The sequence below is a fragment of the Anopheles merus genome, chromosome 2R (genome assembly GCF_017562075.2).
Source record: "Anopheles merus strain MAF chromosome 2R, AmerM5.1, whole genome shotgun sequence".
Classification (NCBI taxonomy): Eukaryota; Metazoa; Arthropoda; class Insecta; order Diptera; family Culicidae; genus Anopheles; species Anopheles merus.
This window is the reverse complement of record NC_054082.1, coordinates 14,207,811-14,230,194: the sequence shown is the minus strand read 5'-3', so window position 1 is coordinate 14,230,194 and position 22,384 is coordinate 14,207,811. Positions and strand designations below refer to the sequence as shown.

Sequence of the window (22,384 nt, the reverse complement as noted above, 5' to 3'; positions counted from 1 at the left end):
GTTACAAATTCGCTGATAAAACGACCGATGGATGGTGGCGATAAGCAATGGGCGCGGATGTAAACGGTGTGAACTCGCTAACTGATGAGCTCATGGTGGCTGCTTAAACCGAACAGGCTTGTCGTTGAGTTGTCATGAGTCTTATCAACAAGGAGAAATAGTTTCAATAGAATTCCACGCGTTTAGTCACTGGCAGCGAGAGGTTTCCTTTTGCTTGTTTTAGTTCGATTCTTTCCAGCTTTCCGCTGTGTGAGGAATCTTCAGTAAAAACGGTCCCAAAGGTAATGAAAATGACCTCTGAATTAGAAAATTTGTATTGGCTCCACACTTTGTATTATCCAGCAGAAGGACGTTTCAACCTTCTGGACTTTTTAGTGGCCGCTTGCCAGTGGGCTTGAAGAAGCAAAAAAAAAAACCAACCGCCCGAAAACATGTGCTCCCTTTCACAGCCACTTCAAGGCTGTCCACTTACCCTCTGTATCAAGTACAAATAGAATTAAAGTTACTAATAATTCATCGGAATCACTTTCTCCTCGGGACACCGGCCGGGGAGGGAGACGTTTTTCGCGGCTGGTCCGGCCTGCCAGACGACCTTCTTCCCACGCGGACCCACCGAAGCCAACCCACCACTCCCTTTCGCTTTGGCCGGTCGGCCGCTTCTGTGTTCTCGTGCCGCGATAGAACGAACGTGTCCTCTATAATTCATCCACTTTTCTTCCCTTCCCTGCGTTGAAAGACAGTCCACCTAGTTCCGTTTTACACGTGGCCCCCTTCCCCGCCCATTGAGAGAGCCAGAAGAGGCGCCACATGTGTGTGTGTCCAGTTGTAAGGTATGTGAGAATATTTTGGACAGTGGCAAGCTGCCGCCACCGCGGAAAACGGAACCAACAGAACCAAGTGCAAGTTTGTCAGTGTGTTAAGTATCTCACCAAGAACCGGCACGTCCCGGGAAAGTACATTCCCCCTGTCCTGCGCTCATATTCCGCCCAGAAGCATTAATTAAAGTGTTCATCACTTCTTACCCTCTGTTTCTGTACTGTTTTCGGGTTTCGTTCACAGGCCTCACCAACGCCGCATTCCGCACGTGACGCTTCTGATGGACGGGTGGTGTCCCGTACCGCGCTCCGTGCCACCGTTCGAGCATTGGCTTTGGGTGCCACCGATGAAATCGCGACCGCGGCACCAGGATCACGGCTGTCGTGCGCATCCAGTCGTGTGTGGCGGCGTATAGGGCGCGCGCAGAACGCGTGGTGTTCAGTGCTAAGCGAACAAGTATGGCGATCGCCAGCAGCAACTCCGTCCCGTACAGAAACTGGGCGCAAAGCAAGAAAGCGAGAGTTACTAGTGCCACAGCGAGTGAGTAATGTGCTGTAAGAAATCGTCCATTTTCTAGTGTGTATGTGTACATATATATATATTTCCTTACAAGTGCTACTTAAGATCATCGAGTTCCTATGCTGAGTGGATTTTAGTCGCGCGTGTGTCAGGGTGGTGCAGTTTAAAACCGTTCATTGGCCGGCTAAAATGAAGAGGAAAAAAGGCGCTGCTGCATCCCTTGCCAAACCAGTGTATTGCCGCCTGTTTGTGGGGCACTCCGTGTGACCCTGCGTGAGGGACAGAGTGATTTGCCTCCGACCGTACGTGTGTGTGTGCCTGTGCTGTTGCCAAGATGCTGCCAGTTCGAACATAAGTAACGGGCAAATATCGTTTAGCGTGAAAAGAAGTACACGCGCCATTATCGTACCACCACCAAGTGCAATTCATCAACCGTTTGGGGCCAAAGAAAGCTACGCAGCGCAACGAAGCAACGCCGTCCAACAATAAGTGTAGTGTTAGTGTGCACAGTTGGTGTTTTTTTTTATATACCATAATATAATAAGTAAGCTCAACGCGCGTCAACATGGGCGAGACGAGTAAAGTGCAGCAGCAGCAGCAGCAGCAGGAAAAGGCTCGACTGCGTAAGTAACCGCAATGACCTGTGCTCGCGTTTATCATTATCAATGAACCCCATCACTCATCGCTCACTTCCGCCATCGCTTAGTATAGCTGCAGTTGCTCCAAAAGTCACGTTTCGCCGCCTGGCGGCCCATTTCCGTTGACCTAAGTGTACGCTTTTTCGCTTTTCAAACGCTTACTCATCATCCGCCACATGATGCCGCCCGGTTCCGTACCGGCGACGAGATCACGTAGAGAATGCTTGCCACTAACAAACAATACGAAACAATTCGCACTCACTCTGCATTAAGACATAAAATGTTGTATTTACATACATTTGGACATTATTCACTCGCTCTTGCACGCTTTACTCGCTGCATTGTTGTTCGGTGCACTTGCACCCAACGGACGCGAATCGCAACCATTATGCATCACGCGTGTGTGTGAGTGTGTATTGGTGTAACAGTGCAATAATCGAGATTGCAATAATAGGCCCGCCATTCCCATGTGTGGTAGCGCAAAAAAAAGGCGCCACATGAAAACTCCCTCCCCCCCCCCCCTCCCCACTCTCCTCCTCCTCCTCTTCCAACCCTCCACAGAAAGTGCATGCCATGCGCAGTGCGACCGGTGGTTGGGTTTCACTTTCACGAAAACACGCGCACAACAGCCACGAGTCGGTCGTGTTTATGTTTTGGTCGTACTCCCAAACAAGCAACCGTCCCCCGTACTCGATGTCTCGAAGTGGGGGGGGGGGGGTTGGTGGGTGGAAAACCGAACGTTCATCATCCCCCTCAGCACCGAGAAGCTTTGCTGGCAACACTGGCCAACTGGTTTCGAAACTGTCAACTAAACGTCAGCTAAACGTCACATTGTGCCACCACTACCAGCGTAGCAGCGGGCGCAACGAAAACGACGAAAAACCATTTTCCACGCTTTCTCGCTCGCCGTTTGTTGCTCTCTTTCTTTCTTTCTTTCTTTCTGGTGCCGTTGCCGATAGTGTCCATCGAAGTGTGTCTCTGTCGCACACGTTCTCTCTCTCTCTCCGCTACTCTCCTTCTCTGTCGCTCGTTTTGCACTAAATGCGCCGCATACTAATGTCGTACATCCTGTCTCGCTTCTTCTTTCCGAGCGCTTCGTGTGCGTGTGTTATGGTTTCCGAACCCTCCCTCACTAGAGTTTTCCACCGCGAGCAGCACAGCACTGCGTCAAGTCGGCAGAAAAAAAAAACAGCCACAGTTGTGAGCGTTTTTCCACCGCTCCAAACGTCCAAAGTCGCAGTCGCGCACACCAGTTCCATTTTCACTTGCCAAGCGAACGGACCCACCACTGCTGCCCTGGGGGGGGTAAAGCACACACTCGCGTGGAAAGCTCGGGTGAACGGCGTCGCCGTCGTTTGAATCGATACGCGGAAAAGAACGGGAATGTGCTCAGTGTGTGTTGCTGGGCCAGCGAGGGAAGAAGAAAAAAGGCACGTGAACCTCCAGAGGCGCACTGGCCCGTAAAAGTGCGTACCGTACCGAACCACACAACCGTTAGTGGGGTTGGGAGGGGTCCGTGCTGCTGCACACAGTTTTTTATGCGAGGGAGGAAGGCGGGGGGGGGGGAGTGAAACCGCGGTAACGAAAGTTGAAGAGGCAAAAGTAACAACAACAACGAAAAAAAAGCGCCTTGATTAGATCGCGTTGCACAATACACGCTCGTGCGTTCGTGCGTGCGTCTGTGGAGCGTGTGTGTGTATTTGTGTGCCTCCATGTGTGTGAATACAGAAGTAAAAGTTACTACACACCCCAGGCTGCGTGCGATGGTGAAAATGTGACGATTTTTGGAGATTCTTTTTTGTTTTGCTGGTTTTGATCGTTCTCCAACTCCACCCAACGCAAGGTGTCTGCAGCGCGAAAACGAAGATATTAGCACGAAGGCGCAAAGAAAGCATTAATCCCCAACTCCCCCCCTTATGCCGCGCTGTCTTTTTCTCCCCACCCTGTCATTTGGAGGAAGAAAATCGATCGAAAGCTAGCGCCCCTTCTTCCCCTCTACACACCGAGTCTCCAACCGCATCTGCTACCACCTCCCTCCCTGCCCCCCTTCAGACACCGACGACACCTTTTTCCCTAGCGACGGCGACGGTGTGTGGTACTTTTCCAATACACAATCTAAGTACGCCCTGGGTCGGTCGGTCGGTCGGTCGGTTGGTCGGTCTCCTGGCGCCTCCTCCACCCACCGTGGAGTGTGGGCCCCTGCAGTGTTTGTGTGTGTTTGTGTCTGTCGCGTGTGTGACAGATGCGTGCGTGTGTGTTTTGTGTCGAAAAGGAAGGAAGTCGTCAGGGTCGTCGGCGTGTGAAAAGTGTGCGCGCCCGTGCAAATACCGCGTGTGTCCGTCCGGCTGCGTTGTCTGTGTGTGTGTGTGTGTGTCCTTCCGCATGTTCCGCGACACTTTATCTGTGACACTGTGACACGTGAAGGAAGAGACAGAGGGAAGGGTGTGGGAAGGTGTTTGGTTACATCCGATTGGAAAATCCGCGAAGGACGCGATACAACCAACCATAAATCCCGGTGTGTGCGTTTGTGTGTGTGGGGGGCTCCAGCCAGATTTGCCATGTGAGTCATCGACGGGAAAAGATGTGTGCAGCAGAGTAGCTGCACCTTAAGCAGGAAAATAAGAAGTGTTTGGCGGGGGTGGCATCCATGATGGTCCTTTCTTTTCCTTTTTTTTACATCTTCTTTCCTTATCCTCTCAGCGTTTCATTTATGTATGTGTGTGTGTGTGTGAGAGAGAGAGAGGAAGAAGAAATGGTAGAGCAGATACATTTGCTCATAAATCCAATCCAGGGAGCCTCCTTCGGCCAGTGCAGTAGTAGGCCATGCGGGGAGTGCTTCGGTGAAAGGTTTCAATTAATCCTTAAGCCATCTTCTAGTTCTTCTTTTAGCATAAGCCCCAAAGCATTGAAACACACAGTAGTCGGGGCTCGGCTGTGGTGAGCGTTTTGTGACCAAACGCGTTCGTTCGTGTCTCCAACTGCACAGCACGGGCCAAGCGGGGACCGTAAGTGTTGACGTTGTTAGTTCACAGCACACCAACCACCTTTTCCCCTCTCCTCGTATGTGTGTGTGTGTTATTAAATCGATCGTCATTTGGTCACACACACACACGCGAAGGAGGCAGACGAACCAGCGTAGACGCGCTCCTTCTGTGCAGCAAGGATGTGCTGGCGTAACGCAATCAACCCGTTTCCGGCAATTAAACCACCGTCTCCCTGCTGCTCCGGACAGGATGTAGCCTTCCTCTTGGGCGGATGTAGCTTTGTGTGTGGGTCGTGAGTTGACCCACTTGTCAGCAACGCCCGGCATGGAAGCTGTGTGTGTTACAGTTACAGGGATGTAAAAATGTTTTCACCGCATGGCTTCTAAGTGCTCGAGCGATTGCTATTTAATGTACACTGTGCAAGCCATTGCACATACGCTGTGTTGTAGCCACTGTTCAATAAAAGTATCGAGTGGAGGGTTTAACCGGTGTGCACCACTTAACCATACCGCGATCCTCTGTTCTGTTCCACAGAACGACCGGCTGAGCGGCTTATTATCATTAACTCTCCTTCTTGTCGGCATAACCTCACGATGACCTCTCTGGAGGAGGGAGGGGTGTGCTTCGTGCAGCAAAAAAGCCTTCCCTTCGAGCGCTGATAAAGAGGATGGGGCGTGGGATGGTGGGGAGTGTACCATTACACTCTACCCACCCGCTCGGCATGAAAATGACACGCACTCTTTACCACTGACACTCCTCCCACTACACCCTTATTTGCTTGCGTTGAATTTTCCAACCCCTCCCTCTTCGTAAAACCCTTCTAACGAGTGCCAGTACAGACTAGTGATGTGCTGTCTGAAGTTTACCGACGACTCCGATTCGACTCCGGTAAAATCAGAATCACTAGTTCCCCCCTGAGTCGGAGCATTCCGGAGTCGTCCGAAGTTAGCAGGAGCCAGAGTCGGCCAGAGGCATTTCTTCATTTTAATCTTTCGCTTTCCGCGTGCACTTCTTAGACATACCTTTCTTTCTAAGAATAGCGGTTTGAGTCGACTGGAGTTAGCAGGAGTCGAGTTCGGAGAATGTTTGACTGCAAAAACATTGCATCGGCCATCTCCGGATTACTCGGCACGACTCCAGACGACTCCAGACGACTTCGGATGATTCCGGATGGCTTCAGATGACTCCGGACGACTTCGGATGATTCCGGACGACATTGGATGACTCCGAATGACTCCGAATGACTCCGGATGACTCCGAATGACTCTGGATGACTTCGGACAACGACTCCGAACGACTCTGGACGATTCTCCAAGATTCTGGACGACTCTTGATGACTCCGGACGATTTCAGATGACTCCGGATTACTCCAGATGACTCTGGAAGACTATATATGACTCCGGATGGCCCCGGATGACTTCGGATGACTCCGAATAACCCCGAATGGCTTCGAATGACTCCGGATTACTCCGAACGACTCCGTATGACTTTGAATGACTCCGGATGACTCCGTGCGACTCCGGATGACTTCGAATGAGTCCGGATGACTCCGTACGACTCCGGATGACTCCGGACTACTCTGGATGATTCCCGAAGACTCTTCGAAGACTCTGGACAACTCTTGACGACTCCTGATGATTCCAGATGACTCCGGATGACTCCCAATGACTACGGACGACTCCGAATGACTTGGGATGACTTCGAATGACTCCGGACAACTCCGGATTATGCTGGACGTACCTACTTTCCGGAATCGGCTCGGAAGTTTTCAGAGTCGGTTCGGAATCAGATCGGAGTCGACTCTGGATTTTTGCCAACCTTACCCATCACTAGTACACATACCTTCTCCCTTCTCTAATCGGCAATTGTTGTGGGTGGGAAGTTAACATTGCTGCCGCAAACGTTCAAACTGCACTTGTACTGTATGGGAGGGTAGGGAGGGGGTAAGAGTAGGGTTCTGTGATTGCATCGGACGTTTATCTTTTGCCCTTCCCCTAACGCGGGGCTTTGGTGAAATCATTTTCAAAACAGTCATTTTTTAACGACCCACCAACCAACCCTCCCCAACCGAATGATGCGCTCCCCCTCTAAAACGATACGAACTGCTTTGTGTGTGCGGCTTTTTTATTGCTCACTACTCGCAGAGTGGAGGTAGTGGGGAGTGGAGAAGGTCAAACAAAGTACTGCTGCAGTGTGGGTGGATGGGTGGGTGGTTGGGCAAACAGTCTGCAGTGTTGCGCGTTTGACACATTGCAACGCTTCCTTGTGGCGTTGCGCCAAGAAAACGACCGTAGTAGTTGTTGTTGTTGTTCCCGGCCATGAACGAACTTAAAGTTCGCTTCGGAATGCTTCAATAGACAATATTGGTTCAACACAAGTGGAGCGGGGAAGCCTGCGAAACAACCATTCCAAATATAGCTGCCCCGTTCCGAGAAACAATGCCCTAAAACCATCAACTTTGCTGCTGCTCGCAAAAACAACTGAGATTGCAATCCCGCGGGTTCGTCGTTACCTTGGAAATGGAGAAGGAAGCTCTTCGACATCCATCCATCCCACTTCCAAACATCAATCCAGTGCGAGGGGTTGATTGTTGGAAGATAGTGCTCTGCCCAGGGTTGCCCTTTTTGACACCTGCCGCCGGCCGCCGTGACATCAGACAAGACCGTTGACGCCAGACGGCGCTCCCGGCACTCCCGGGGACAATTTGTCAATTTTCAACGCCCCATTACGGATTTCTCTTTAATTAAGCCAATTAAACAATGGCTGGCGCCAGCGGGAAACAGAGCGGGGCGGGGGGGGATGTCAGATGAAATAAAGTATCGTTCGCCTCCGCCCTCGTGGACCGTGGCGCTGTGTGTGCTTGACCTCTAGCGACACGGAGACGACCCCTCCGGAGGATGGGATGACCCAAGCAGGCGACGAACCTTTGAAACGCGCTGAATAGATCGATGAATGGATGGGTTTTTGATTGGGTAATAATCAAAGTGATTCTGCATTTGTTATGAATATGTGTGTGTGTGTGCGTGTGTCCTTCCCCTCTCACCCGTTCCAGACGCGTATGTGTGTGTGTCAGTGCAATATAGACGAAGAGCTGGTACTGGTGGCATGTGATTTAATTGACGTGTAAAATTGGTTCTCGTGTTGCTACTATACGATGGTTGCTTTGATGCAGAAGTGAAGGGAAGACTACAAAAGCACACCAGCGCCAAGTTTGTAACGATTACGATGCACTAAAAGGCGGGGCGATATGCCCGGACCGTGACTGTGATCAATCGCAGCGAAAAGTCTAAAGTGTCTGCTAGTCTAGTGACCGAAGACCGCAGGGTGACGCCACACGCCATACGCTCATTCGATTCCCCGCGGTGGTACGATGGTAGACGGTTGCCGTCCGTCCACGGTACAGCAGCAGCAGCACCAGCAGCAGCAGCAGCAGCAGTTATAGTGATCGTGGCCGTGATCGAGACCACGCGAGCATGCCTATCTCGCACGCCACCACCGATTCGGTCGAGCTGGAAATCCTCGAGATCCGGCAGGACTCGAGCGACGACGACGATGAGCAGCAGGATCTCGCCGGTCGACCGTACGGTACGCGTACGGTTCGCGGCTGCCGCCGACTGCCCACCGCGACGATCGTGCGTCGACAGCAGCAGCAGCAGCAGCAGCACCCGCAGCAGCACCATCATGAGATCGTCCTGGCCGGCAGTAGCTCCACCGCGAGAGGAGGTACCGAAGCGTCGGGCGACGATCGAAGCATGATGATGCCACGAACCGGCTCCCCGCCCAAGCGGAAACGGTTTCGCCGGCACCATCGCACCAGCACGCGGCGCAAGTCGAACTCGCAGAGCTGCGGCAGCCTGTACAATCTGGCGGCGAGCAGCCGGCCGCTCCATCCGCAGCGGTCCGAGCCGAACGTCAGCTTCTACTCGAGCCCCGGTGAGCACCAGCACGATGGCGGCGGGGACGATGGCGGGTACGGGCGGGGCGGCACGATCGATGCCGACTATCACGTGCAGGACAGCTCCAACACGCTGGACGATGCACCGGTGCTGGAAAGTTGCGAAAGTCTCGGCGCGACGGGGCGACGCTCACGACGCAGCGGTGGCGGGGGTCGACTGCACCACGACGACGACGACGGTGATAGGGCGGACGATAACGGGAGTTACGGTAGCAGCGGCCTGGACGCACTGGACGACAGGGGCACGGACGACGACGGTATGATGGCCGGCTGTCTCGGTGGTGGTGGTGGTGGTGGTGGGTCGGGGACGGGTGGCCATCATCAGCATGCCGCACCGCAGCACGGTTTGCGGGCCTCGATCGTGTCGGTGCTGGGGAGGCTGGGCATGTGGAACACCAACAAGCCGCCGGGCGGCAAACCGGTCCCGGTGATGATCCATCGAAGCGAAACGAAGTCATCCTTCGATCGGGGACAATCTTACATATCGAACGGAGCCAGCCGACTGCGGTCGATTTTTGGGGGTAAAATCGAGCATATGCCCACACACAAACACACAGACACAGCTCATCTGGCTTCATCTTGCTCATTCTGGTCATCCTCACCGGGGGGGGGGGGGGGGGGGGGGGGTCCCAAACACCAACCAGCATGCTTGCGCTTGCACGACAGCACTACCTTTCATGACCTCCGCACCCCGTTTGTTGAATGCACCACTAACTCGCTTCCATTGCCTTTCACTCTAACTCGCTTCCCGCATCAATCATATCGACTTAAGTCTGCGCTGTGTTTGTGTGATTCATCTCATTAGTCACTCATCGCCTCGCATCATTCGCATCATGGTACGAGCTTTCTGCATAACAAGTTCTAACTTCACAAACAAAAATACCGTGATTTGATTTGTTTTATGTTAATTCATAGCATTTATGCACACATTTTGCATTAATCGTTGACGTACAGGCATTCGTAAATTAGTTTCTAATGCTGTGTTTATCTTTTTTATAGAAAATGAGCGACGAATACGAGCCAACGATCGAGAATACAATACACAATTCAAATACGCTGTAAGTACCACATTGTGGAAGGTGGTAGCTTTTGCTGCCGTTAACAAATATAAAAACAAGCACTCAGTAGCGATAATTGATTCCGAGTGAATGAGGTAGACTGATGAGCTTACTCTCTATGATTCACGAAAAAATCTACTATTACTGAGTATAGCTAGTGATTGCGAAGAACTGAATCGTTGAGATTGCACTCTCGTAAGAGTTATTTAACTCATGAATCGTATCGTATGAGAAGAACTAATCGACATGGAAGAGTTGGATCGATTTATCGAGGCTCAACTCTCAAAAGAGTTATTCAACTCATTGAACGGTGTAACTCACTGCGAGCGAGTTACTAGTCGTCGTGGAGAGCTTATACATACAATAAGACTTCAAGTACGAATGTAAGATGTTTTACTGTGGAATGATTTAAATCCTAATCTTAATCACTTTTTACTCTCTAAAGAGTTATCTCATGAAACGTTTAATAATCTGTAAGTGTCTTAAAAGTCGGCGTACAGTGTTAAATTGAGATTTAACGTTCAAAAGAGTTCAATAATTCATAATTGAGCTAAGATCTCTATGACTGAGTTGCTAGTTAGCGTAGAGAGTATAACCATTAATCGCGCCTTTGTTCTCTTTGAGTGAGCTCCTCACTGACTCAGAAAGTTAAATCACTCATTGCGATACAACTCTTGGATTCTCTTTAATTCATCAATTCCCTGTAGCTCAGTTACAACTCGCCATTAAGAGTTAATTCCCAAATGAGTTAAATAAGCTTTTCATGGTTCTTTACACATATTCAAAGCAATTATTTAACTCGCTCATTCAGAAAAAGTGTTCCAACATGAATGAAACACACTCTGTCATGGATTTTTGATTCTTTTTTTTCCTTTTTCGCAGAACAACTACATCAAAACGTCCAAATATTCGATATTAACATTTCTGCCTTTGAACCTGCTGGAGCAGTTCCAACGTCTTGCCAACTTTTACTTTCTGTGTCTACTAATTCTCCAGCTGATACCGGCGATCTCGTCACTGACGCCCGTCACCACCGCCATTCCACTAATCGGTGTGCTCATGCTGACTGCCATCAAGGATGCGTACGATGATTTCGTAAGTAATGGGTGGATGGCGCTCACTCACTCGCTCCCCTCGCTCTAACGCTGTGCCGTGCCTCTTTACCCTTTACCTTCCCACGAAACAGCAAAGACACATGTCCGACTCGCAAGTTAACAATCGGCGCTCGAAAGCGCTCCGGCACGGGAAGCTGGTGGACGAACGGTGGTCCGGCGTGCAGGTCGGCGACATTATCCGCATGGACAACGATCAGTTCGTGGCGGCGGACATACTGCTCCTGTCGTCGAGCGAACCGAACGGGCTGTGCTTCATCGAGACGGCCGAGCTGGACGGGGAAACGAACCTCAAGATCAAGCAGTGCCTGCCCGAGACGGCCGCACTGGGCCAGCAGGAGGATCTGCTGTGGAAGTTTAACGGCGAGATCGTGTGCGAACCGCCGAACAATCTGCTGAACAAGTTCGAGGGTACGCTCACGTGGAAGAACCAGCGCTACCCGCTCGACAACGACAAGATCCTGCTGCGCGGGTGCATCATACGCAACACGCAATGGTGCTACGGCGTCGTCATCTTTGCCGGCAAGGACACGAAGCTGATGCAGAACTCGGGCAAGACCAAATTCAAACGGACGACCATCGATAGGCTATTAAATTTTATAATCATAGGAGTAAGTAGACAAACCACGAAGGAAACGATTGATGGATGGGAGAATGGTCGAGGCGGTGCATGTTTGCACCCACGACGACGACGACAACGACGTGGCTAATGGAAAAATTCTTCCCCATCGAGACGATGGCATCTGCCGTCGACTCCAGAAACTATCTCACCCGTAAACCCCGTGATGCATCTCCGGTGGGGGGTCGTCCGTGTTTTGCCTAGTGACGCGCGCGCGTGTAGAAGCTCTCCACTCACGCTCTGAACGATAAATAATGCAGATATTTATGTGCCTGCCTTGTTGTTGCTGGCGGTCGTGCTTTGGTACAGTAGTAGTTGCCTTTTTTTTTCTTTTTGTCAGCAATCGGACGCGCGATTGACGGTAATCGATTAGCATTCCGCGAACTATCAGGTCGTTCGTTGGTTTGCCTCCCACTTGGCTGCCGTTGGCAATCAATGAAGCATATTTATCTCGCGTAACATCGTTTCCAATGATGAATGCGAAGCATTTGTTGTTGATAGAAACGAAACATCTGTCGCGGAAGTTGTTGCGTGGTGAATGGGTTTCAAACGGGCTTCTTGAATAATTATCGCAGCCATGTAGATTAATGGGTCATGGATTGAAGTGATCGTATGAATGTAAGACATTGAATTCATTCAGCACGATCGGTTTATTACCTTCTCACTAGTAAGACGAAACGGTGAATCGGTCATTTTAATATACAGAAATCTCCTGCCTAGAAGAAGTGGTTTTACTAATCATATTTTTCTTCTCTCACTCTCTCCCGCCCTTTATATTTGCAGATAGTGTTCTTTCTCTTGTCGATATGCGGTTTCTGCACGATTGCATCCGCAATATGGGAGGCGTTAGTAGGATACAAATTTCAAGTAAGCTTTCGCTCCCAAAAAAAATGCTTTTTTCTCATATACAAACACACACTAATAAAGTACCTTTTCCATTACTACTTTCCTTCCAGATTTATCTGCCATGGGAACGGATAATCCCGAAGGATTATCTGCAAGGTGCAATCAGTATCGGGTGTCTAGTCTTTTTTTCCTACGCAATCGTACTGAACACAGTGGTGCCAATATCTTTATACGTGTCGGTAGAGGTACGAGCCGGCCGCCAAAGCCCTCTCTATGTACCGGGCACACCTAACGCGCCTCCCCTTCTCACACACTCTCTATCGCTCGCCGCAGGTGATCCGGTTCGCGCAATCCTTCCTTATCAACTGGGATGAAAAGATGTACTACGACAAGACGAAAACTCACGCGAAAGCGCGTACGACCACGCTGAACGAGGAGCTGGGCCAGATACAGTACATCTTCTCGGACAAAACGGGCACCCTGACGCAGAACATTATGACGTTCAACAAGTGCAGCATTGCCGGCCGTGCCTATGGCGATGTGGTTGATGTGCGTACGGGCGAAACAGTCGAACTGTCGGAGGTACGTTTGCCTGTCCCGGGTCGGAACCGCGCGTGGTGTACGTTTTTGTCGTCCTTCTTCCTGCTCCACCTAAGTAGAACCGATTTGAAGGCTTGCAGTAGTGTTGTACACGCGGACGTTGTTCGCAACTCCCCTGTAACTCCATATTGGAACGTTCTCCATCTCGTTTCATGTCTCGTTTGTCGTCGCTCGCTTCGGTGAAAGGTGTGTTGATGGGGCATCCAAGCACCATTTCAACAACTCTTGTCCCGAATTGAAGCGGTGTCCGACTTTCAATCCACAGTTTATTTTTAATACTAATGTAGTGTAGTTTCAATGCTGCCACAGCAAGCGCAAAATGCTTCGCGCGCGCCCCTAATCCATTTTCTAACACTTTCTATTATAGGGGGATAGCCCCAACGAGCGGTGCCATGTCCTTTCAATGAATATTTTCAATTGTACCGTTTTTTACATTCCTATCCCATTCACTTTCTTCGTGTCGTCCTATGTGTGCGTGCGTGTGTATAATAACTGTTTGGTGATATTTCTGTAGTTTTAGACACGTTTTAGCAGAACGCTGTCTCCCTTTTTGTACGTGTTATTTTGTTTTTTACAACGTGTGACAATTTATAACTGTTTTCAACAACTTTCTTATACTCTTTCTTTCTTCTTCTACCCCTTTTCTTCGTGGTATGTGTGTTTCTCCTGCTCATTACACTCGTATTTTGATCCATTGTTCGATTTTTTTCTACTGTTTTCTTCTTATATTACATACTGTTTTTAATATAAACGATTCATTCTTTTTTTTTCTTTTATCTTATTTTTTAACCATTTATTGTTTCATTTTAATTCGTGCATCTTCTTATTCTCTTTACCATACTTTTGTTGTTGCTGTTTCTGCTATACATTATGTACTGTTCGCTACCTTTACATTTAATTTGTTTTTCTGTTTTTCTTTCTTTTAACCATTCATTAATTTTAAAACGTGCATCTTCTTGCTCTCTTTACCATAATCTTTTATGTTGCTGTTTCTGCTGCGTTTTGTTGTGTGTCTTATATGTTTTTTCTTTATCTCTCTTTCTCTTTTTCTGTTCCATTTTTTTAACCCTAATCCCTGCGCGATTGATATGCTTGTAGCCTACATTCAACAGTAACACATCGCTTTTGTTAAACGCTGAAGAGCCGCCAGGTCGCAGCACACCTCAGCCCACCACCACCACCACTACCACGATCACCACCGAACAGCCAGTTCAGACCCCAAACAAAAAGCATCCACCTTCACTACATGTTAGATTCAGTCAGCACAGTAATAGCCAAGAAACGCAGACGTCCATATCCTCCACTACGACTAAGCAAGTCACCACCACACCAACACCACCAACACCACCACCACCACAACAACCAAAACCCCATATCCCGGCGCAGTCAACTACGGACGTACCACCAAGTGGGAACAATACGCAAGAAGGACTGCATGTATGCATGATTTCGTTTGTAATACCGTACTCACGCTTGTTTGCAGACAGTTTTCTTTATTATGTCATCTTAATTATTACTATTATTATAAAAAAAAGCTTGCGCTTTCAGTAATTTGATGCGTTTTGCAGCAATTTCAGGCATTTTTGCTATCGTAAAGATAGCAAACAATGCAGTTTTCGTTCACGTTCCATCACTAGTATCGCTAATAATTGCACTAAAGTACTCTTGACGAGCAGAGAGGATAAAACGTACACGCCGTTACAGTTTTGCGCGATGCTTTGCGAAATTATATGTTTTCACTGTTTGATGATCTTTATAATAATCTGTTATTCACGCCGTCGTGTTTCGTTAATGTTTTCAATTGTTTGTAACGACTTTTCAATTTCATTTTTCAATTTAGGTTTCTTCATATAGTGTGGTGAGTTATGTCATTGTCTAGACAGTGCGCCTTGTTTTCGTTTACTTCTTGTTGCGAGCCTTTTCATTCAACCTCAAAAACACAGTTTTATTCGTCCTTTTATTTTACTTATCTTGCACAACTTTTAACTACATCTGATCAGGCGTTTGCTTTAGTGCTTTTATTATCGAAGTACAGCACCGCATGTTTTCAAGTAGAATTTAAACGTTATCTCACATAAAAAGCGACTAATCAAAATTAAACAAACAAACAAACATACCTTACTGAAATTCGGAACTACTAGAAGCTCATCAGTTGCAGTTTGTTGCGCACACTTTCCGTTGCGTTCCGTTAATTTGCGCAACGTGTATGCAGCGCGTATATGCTCGGTACAATTATGCTTACAGTTTCTTTTTCCTTTACGATTCTTTCGATTCTTTCTCATCCCACATCTACTAATGCTACTCGTCTCACCACCACTCTGTGCACCGAAATGTCTCAAACATTTGTCCAACCATGTGTCTTCCCTGCGACAAATCACGTGTGTTCATCTCATCGTTTCTCTTCCCAATCATTCATTGGGACACCATAACAAACAAACGCCAACAACACCACACCCCGCCTCCCCCTTTCCCCCCCAAAACCCATCAATGCAGGTGATGGAGTCGGTAGACTTTTCCTTCAATCCGGAGTACGAACCCGAGTTCCGGTGGTACGACCAGGGGCTGCTGGATGCCGTGCGGGCGGACGAGGAGCACGCGCATAACTTTTTTCGTTTGCTAGCCCTCTGCCATACCGTGATGGCGGAGGAGAAAAATGGCAAGTAAGTTTGTGGGTGTGGGTGTGGGTGTATGTGACCGGCTTTTGCAACAATTCTCTCACCGAGTGATCGCTTCCCTCCTACTTTTGCAGGTTAGATTATCAAGCACAAAGTCCTGACGAGGCAGCCCTCGTGTCGGCGGCGCGTAATTTTGGATTTGTTTTTAAATCACGAGCACCGAACAGTATAACAATAGAGGTCATGGGACGAACAGAGGTAAGTTTAGCAGAGGAGTTAGTGGCGTGAATATAGTAATGCTCACTTACGTCTTACTCTACTCTACTGTATGCTCATCCCCTAGGAATATGAACTGTTAAGTATATTAGATTTTAATAACGTTAGAAAGCGAATGTCGGTCGTGTTGCGTCGCAACAACTCCATCATCCTGTACTGTAAGGGCGCCGATAGTGTGATATACGATAGGCTAGGACCGAACCAGCACGACCTGAAGGCTCGCACGCAGGAACATTTAAACGTGAGTTCATTCTCGTGGGTGTCAATTCTTACTTGTAAATTAACGCTTGTTTTGTTTTTTTTTTGGCAGAAATTTGCCGGCGAAGGTTTGCGCACGCTGGTGCTCGCCGAGCGGCGCCTCACGAAGGAGTTCTACGAGTCCTGGCTGGTGCGACAGAGAGAAGCTGCCTTATCTTTAGACGGTAGGGAGGATAAGTTAGGTGCAATCTATGAAGAGATCGAATGTGATATGCAGCTGGTCGGTGTGACGGCTATAGAGGATAAGCTACAGGACGGTGTGCCCCAGACGATCGCGAATCTACAGCTGGCCGGCATTAAGATTTGGGTACTTACGGGCGATAAGCAAGGTACGCGGATGCTGTTGTCCATCAGACTCACACAGAACTAACCATTCCTAATGCACGTTGTTTCCCATTTAGAAACGGCAATAAACATAGGCTATTCCTGTCAGCTGCTGACGGACGACATGGTGGACGTGTTTGTGATCGACGGCATTACCAAGAGCGAGGTAGAGCAGCAGCTGCGCAAGTACATGGATTCGTTACGGATCGTCAACACCTACCATCCAGCCAGTGAGTATACAGGCGCTGATTGCGTCTAGGAAACGAATGCAACAGCTACGCTCACGTTATACTGCTTCTGTCCCCCAGACGTCCAAAAAGCGAACCAAGCGCACTCGCAAACGGTTGGTGGTGGCACCACCAGCGAAACCAGTGCCGTGACGGCAAACGGAGCGCACAGCAGCAGCTCGGGTCCGATGGTCGACATACAGAACACCTCGCCCCCGTCCGTATCGGTGGTGACGTTTAGGTGGGATAATAGACATAAATATACAAGTATAGGAGGAAGCGAGGAGGCACCGGACAGGTACACACCGACACAACAACTCACGCCGGATCCGCCGGTGGAGAAGCGATCCGCCAACAGGACGAAACTGTTCTTTTTTATTTCTTTTTCTGTTCACCCCAAAATCCTTGTACTATTACTACTTCTACTTCTACTACTACTACTATTGCTACCACGGCCCCCATTTCCACTGTGGGTTCGCGGTCGGAACGATCTCGAACATCTACCAACCCCACCGGGTTCGAGTGTTCTGTGTTGTATAACCGACTCTTTCCTATCTTTTCCGTGGGGATGTGTTGTTTTGTGTATGATTTACCTATTTCTTGTTTCCCCTTCTTCTTTATTGCTCCTATTTTTACCTCAATGTATTTACCGCCATCCCTTTTTTAACAGCTGTACATGTATTTACAGTGTTTTTTGTTTGTTTTATATTCATTGTTCTACTATACTTCTTGTTTCATCTTTGGCCCCCCGTACCTGTAAGCTATTTTCTTCTTCTTTTGTTCTTTTAAGGAGTATAAGGCCTTTGTTTTCTTTTATCCATAATTGTTTTCCATTTCCTTTACGTTTCTCCACTACCTTGTCGACATGATAATGGTATAAGACGCGTATTTGTTTGTTGTTTGATCGTGTTTTTTTTTGTTCCTTTTTTTTGAAGTTTTGAAAAAAAAACTACCAACTTCATCTACCAACGTACTTCCTTAACAAAACAGATAAAACAGTTGTAACAGAAGCAAACACTATGCGTGGCGCGAGAACGGTATTACACTACTGACGTGATGCACCAACACCATTCTATTACACACAAACACAAATACATACACACACACACACACATGTGCTAGCCAATGCCTTCCTCATATGCCTGTACGAAACAATATATATATAAATAATATAGCCCAAGTATAGCTAATATAGTGACGTAAGCACACACACTCACACACCAACATCTCCCTGTTAACTAACATTCCTTCAAACACTAACTCTATCTCGTGATCTCTGAATGGCCTCTTGAGACGTACGTTTTTGTGTAGTGCGGCTCCTATCTCTGTGTGTGTGTTTCCCGTTATCCAACCCACCCACCCGTAGTGTATAGTATGCGTGTGTATAGTTTCATTTCTCTACCCTCCATAATAGTGAACCGTGTTTTTCTGTTATACCCTCAGTTACTGACATACCACTGTTTGTTTTTGGTAGTTTGCTGACTGCGTTTAGTAGTGTCCCATTTATTTATTTTTTGTGTGTATAGTTATGTATATAGTTAGCACATTGTTTGTTTTTTGTGTTCCTGTTTTTATGTTGTCCTCCCATTCCTTCCTTTTTCTTGTTGCTTCACTCCGTCCGATAGCAACACCACCTACTCCCCTGTGCTCTGACGTATGTGTGTCCCGTTTTTGTCCCAAAATCCTATCCCTAACCTAACCTTCCCTTACAATCCTATCACACCACTTACTAACACGCGCGTGCGACCCTACGAACTGTCAACTACAACTGGGTACTAATCTGCTGCTGCTTCCTTTCCGCCCCTTCCTCTCCCCCCTTTTCGCAGTGTAAACTGTAGCAACTATTCCGACGGGTTCGAGAAGGGCGAACCGACGCTAACCGACATCGACGAGAACACGGGCGTGGCGCTAGTGATCAACGGGCACTCGCTAGTGCACTGTCTGACGTCGGAGCTGGAGAGCAAGTTCCTCGAGATCGCGTCCCACTGCAAAGCGGTCATCTGCTGCCGGGTAACGCCGCTCCAGAAAGCGATGGTGGTCGAGCTGATCAAGCGGGCGAAGAATGCGGTCACGCTTGCGATCGGTGACGGTGCGAACGATGTGTCGATGATAAAAGGTATTTAAATGAAAGAGAGCTGAGAGAGAGAGAGAGAGAGAGAGAGAGAGAGAGAGAGACGCGCAACACACTAATGTCCTTTTCGGTGTTCTTTTGCAGCGGCACACATCGGCGTCGGCATCTCCGGGCAGGAGGGCATGCAGGCCGTACTGGCGAGCGACTACTCGATCGCACAGTTTAAATTTCTCGAAAGACTGCTGCTGGTGCATGGCCGCTGGTCGTACTACCGGATGTGTAAATTTTTGCGCTACTTTTTCTACAAAAACTTTGCATTCACGCTGTGCCATTTTTGGTATGCATTTTTTTGCGGCTTCAGTGCTCAGGTAAGTGTGTATGTGTGTGCGAGCGGCTTGCTCCCCGTTCCTATCTATTGACGATGCCGTTCTTCTTCTTCTCCCATTGCACAGACCGTTTTCGATCCAATGTTTATATCGGTGTACAATCTGTTCTACACCTCGCTGCCGGTGCTGGCGCTCGGCATCTTCGAGCAGGACGTGTCGGACAAGAGTAGCGTCGACTATCCGAAGCTCTACACGCCCGGCATGACGAACGCACTGTTCAACACGACCGAGTTCATACGCAGCGTCCTGCACGGTATCTTCAGTTCGCTGATATTGTTTCTCATTCCGTACGGTAAGTAAGGGTTTGCAGAAGGGTGTGCTTACAATGAAGTGGAATCTGTAATCTCTAACAAACACCTCGATTTCCCCCCAAGGTACGTACAAGGACGGCATCTCTCCGGACGGGTACGTGCTGAACGATCACATGCTGCTCGGCTCGGTAGTGGCCACCATACTTATCCTCGATAACACCGCGCAGGTAAGAACCAGCCTCCTTCGTCCCTGTGTACCGTTCGTTCGTTCGCTAATCCTCACTTCGCTACGCAGATCGCGCTCGACACATCGTACTGGACCGTGTTTAATCACATCATGATCTGGGGCAGCCTGCTGTGGTACTTCTTTTTGGACTACTTTTACAACTACGTCATCGGCGGCCCGTACGTCGGCTCGCTGACGCAGGCGATGAAGGAAGCCACGTTCTGGTTCACCACCGTGCTGACAGTGATCGTCCTCATGATACCGGTGCTGGCATCACGCTTCTACTTTGTCGATGTGTTCCCCAGCTTACCAGATAAGGTGGAGCTCGTGGTGTGATGCCTTTGCTTGTGAGATCTACTAATTTTATACATTTATTTTCAATTTTAGATTCGTGTACAGCAACGGTTGGCGCTACTGCGTTCCCGGCAGAGCAGTGACGTCCTGAGGACACCGTCCGCCCGCAAGGCACGCCGCTCGTTACGCTCCGGCTATGCTTTCGCCCATCAGGTACCGTATTCCGATCGTAGCAAGCGTAGCGTTGCTACAGCGGCTATTCACGTCGTGCAGATTGCATACATGACGGCGCATTTCTCGGCAAACCCGCTTACTAACCATTCCCCCTTTGTATCGCATGCACACCACCACCACCACTACCGCCACCATTGTAGGAAGGATTTGGCCGGCTTATTACGTCGGGCAAAATTATGCGCAAACTGCCACAGGACTTTGCCTTCCCGTTGGGGCTGGGCAGCAAGAAGCAGCAGTCGACGGAATCAACCAAAAACAACAATAACAACAACAACAACAACAATAGCAGCAATAACGCTAATAACGCCTCGAACGTGGTCAATGGTGCTGGGGCCGTTGGGACACGAACCGGTACGAACACGGCGACCGCAACGACCCTGTCGGCGATGGTAGCGGTCACCACCTTGACCGCCAATGGCAATCAGCAGCAACAGCAGCAGCAGCTGGTTAACCTGCCCGGCAGCTCGAACGGCGGTGATCAGCACAGTCCGCGGGCACCGTGCCAAGATCTGGACACGATAAACCTGTAAATCCACGGTGGTATCCCCTTCATCGAAACCAAAACTCACAACGAATAATCCACTTGGCTGCAACGAGTTAACCACAAAACCAGTGTCCACAGGAGAGGTGTGCTAAGTGTCCCATGTTTTGCTTTTTATGTTGTTTTTTTTAATACTCTAATTCCCGTATTGTTTAGAAAATTAGAAAGAATTATTTTGCCTCCGCCGTGTGAAGCTACACATTTTAAATCCAATATACCAACATTCTCTGTACCAAGCGATGCGAAAATAGTTAAGAAACGGACCGCAAATTAAGACGCTAACACACACGCTGGGAAGAAAAGGTACTTAAGCGAATGTTGATATCTGCCAAACGTAATCCGCAATCCGTGGCACTGGCCGGATGTTAAAACTAAACACAGCAGCACACCAACCCTCTCCCTCCTTCTGCCTGTACCAAATAACCGTATAAAACCCCCTCGTGTCTCTGCAAGGAAAGGAAAAGAGGCAAACTGACAAATAACAATAATAACACAAGTATTTCATAGGAGAAGTCGAGCAAACCGCCTAGAATGTGGGTGTTTAAGCACAGCTACGATAAACGATAAACTTCTAAGCATAGTATTGACACGACCACGGCTTTAGGGGAGAGTAAGATAAAGACGGGAAAAGATCGATCGCCAAGCGATGCTCATACAAAAAAAAACGCCTCCATCATCATCCCGTTTTTGAGTTTCCACCATTCACACGCCTCATCTCGAATGTTTCGATTCTCCTTCTTTTCTTTTTAAGTAAGATCATTCATATTCAGACGAACTACGAACGCCACTAACAATTTTTTGGGGGTGTGGTGCGAAACAAGCAGAGCGAAGGAAAGTGAATAACATTTAGCATTGTTACACATTATGAACTTATTGTGATTGTCCTGTGACTACATATTTGATATATTACGAGAGCAGAAAATGCGAATGCGAAAACGAAACCAGCCGCCAGCAAAACAGCAATGCGTAATAAGCTTAGTGGAGGGGGGGAAGGGGTGGCAATTTATTGAATTGACGCCGTTCTGTTGGCAACAAGGCCAAAGAACAAGAGGAGGGAAGCATGTAAATAGTGTTATATCTTGTGTAAAGAACCGTGAATAATAAAAAAAACAACATGTTCTAACATGAAATAAGAGAGCGAAGAAAGGGAGAGAACAAACCAAAAAAAAAACAAACAAAAACAAAATACAAATGAAGCGAAAGAAATATTGATATTGAGTATGTGTAAGAGAGAAAAAAAACACACACACAAAAGAGCTCACACAAGTAGTAAAAGAGAAAAAAAAACGGAAACACTTAGGAAAGTCGTGAAAGTAAACATAAGAAAGAAGCAAACGATGTAAATATAGTTGAAGGAAAAAGATGAACAAAAATGGACAAGAAACGAAATAAAAACACAATCAATCAAATGATACAAAAACAAACAACCAACACAACAGCAGCAGCAGCAGTAAACGTACAGCTAGGCTTTAGAAGAGAAGAGAAAGGAAGATTAAATCGGGGCTTTAGTGCAAATACATAAACACAAACACAC

General features: G+C 48.3%; 1 protein-coding gene across 14 annotated transcripts in view; it reads left to right on the top strand.

Moving 5' to 3' along the window:
* Positions 1-22,241, top strand: part of LOC121602776 (phospholipid-transporting ATPase ID) — a 36,601-nt gene extending 14,360 nt beyond the window's left edge. For 4 of the 14 annotated variants that reach the window (XM_041931598.1, XM_041931585.1, XM_041931610.1 and 1 more), the window contains exons 2-23: positions 1,060-1,958; positions 9,912-9,970; positions 10,853-11,065; positions 11,157-11,693; positions 12,485-12,568; positions 12,658-12,792; positions 12,881-13,129; positions 14,246-14,584; positions 14,988-15,005; positions 15,641-15,807; positions 15,897-16,020; positions 16,106-16,279; positions 16,349-16,625; positions 16,698-16,850; positions 16,929-17,145; positions 18,674-18,963; positions 19,063-19,286; positions 19,371-19,596; positions 19,679-19,782; positions 19,851-20,099; positions 20,169-20,288; positions 20,450-22,241. In XM_041931598.1, coding sequence (XP_041787532.1) covers positions 1,901-1,958; positions 9,912-9,970; positions 10,853-11,065; positions 11,157-11,693; positions 12,485-12,568; positions 12,658-12,792; positions 12,881-13,129; positions 14,246-14,584; positions 14,988-15,005; positions 15,641-15,807; positions 15,897-16,020; positions 16,106-16,279; positions 16,349-16,625; positions 16,698-16,850; positions 16,929-17,145; positions 18,674-18,963; positions 19,063-19,286; positions 19,371-19,596; positions 19,679-19,782; positions 19,851-20,099; positions 20,169-20,288; positions 20,450-20,839 — 4,407 coding nt within the window. In that variant the 5' untranslated portion in view covers positions 1,060-1,900 and the 3' untranslated portion in view covers positions 20,840-22,241. Of the gene's footprint in view, positions 1-1,059; positions 1,959-3,213; positions 3,440-3,908; positions 4,534-8,009; positions 9,434-9,911; positions 9,971-10,852; positions 11,066-11,156; positions 11,694-12,484; positions 12,569-12,657; positions 12,793-12,880; positions 13,130-14,245; positions 14,585-14,987; positions 15,006-15,640; positions 15,808-15,896; positions 16,021-16,105; positions 16,280-16,348; positions 16,626-16,697; positions 16,851-16,928; positions 17,146-18,673; positions 18,964-19,062; positions 19,287-19,370; positions 19,597-19,678; positions 19,783-19,850; positions 20,100-20,168; positions 20,289-20,449 lie in introns of those variants that run through there. The other 10 variants (XM_041931591.1, XM_041931560.1, XM_041931543.1 and 7 more) reach the window with 10 other exon arrangements.
* Positions 22,242-22,384: the final 143 nt, after the last annotated feature.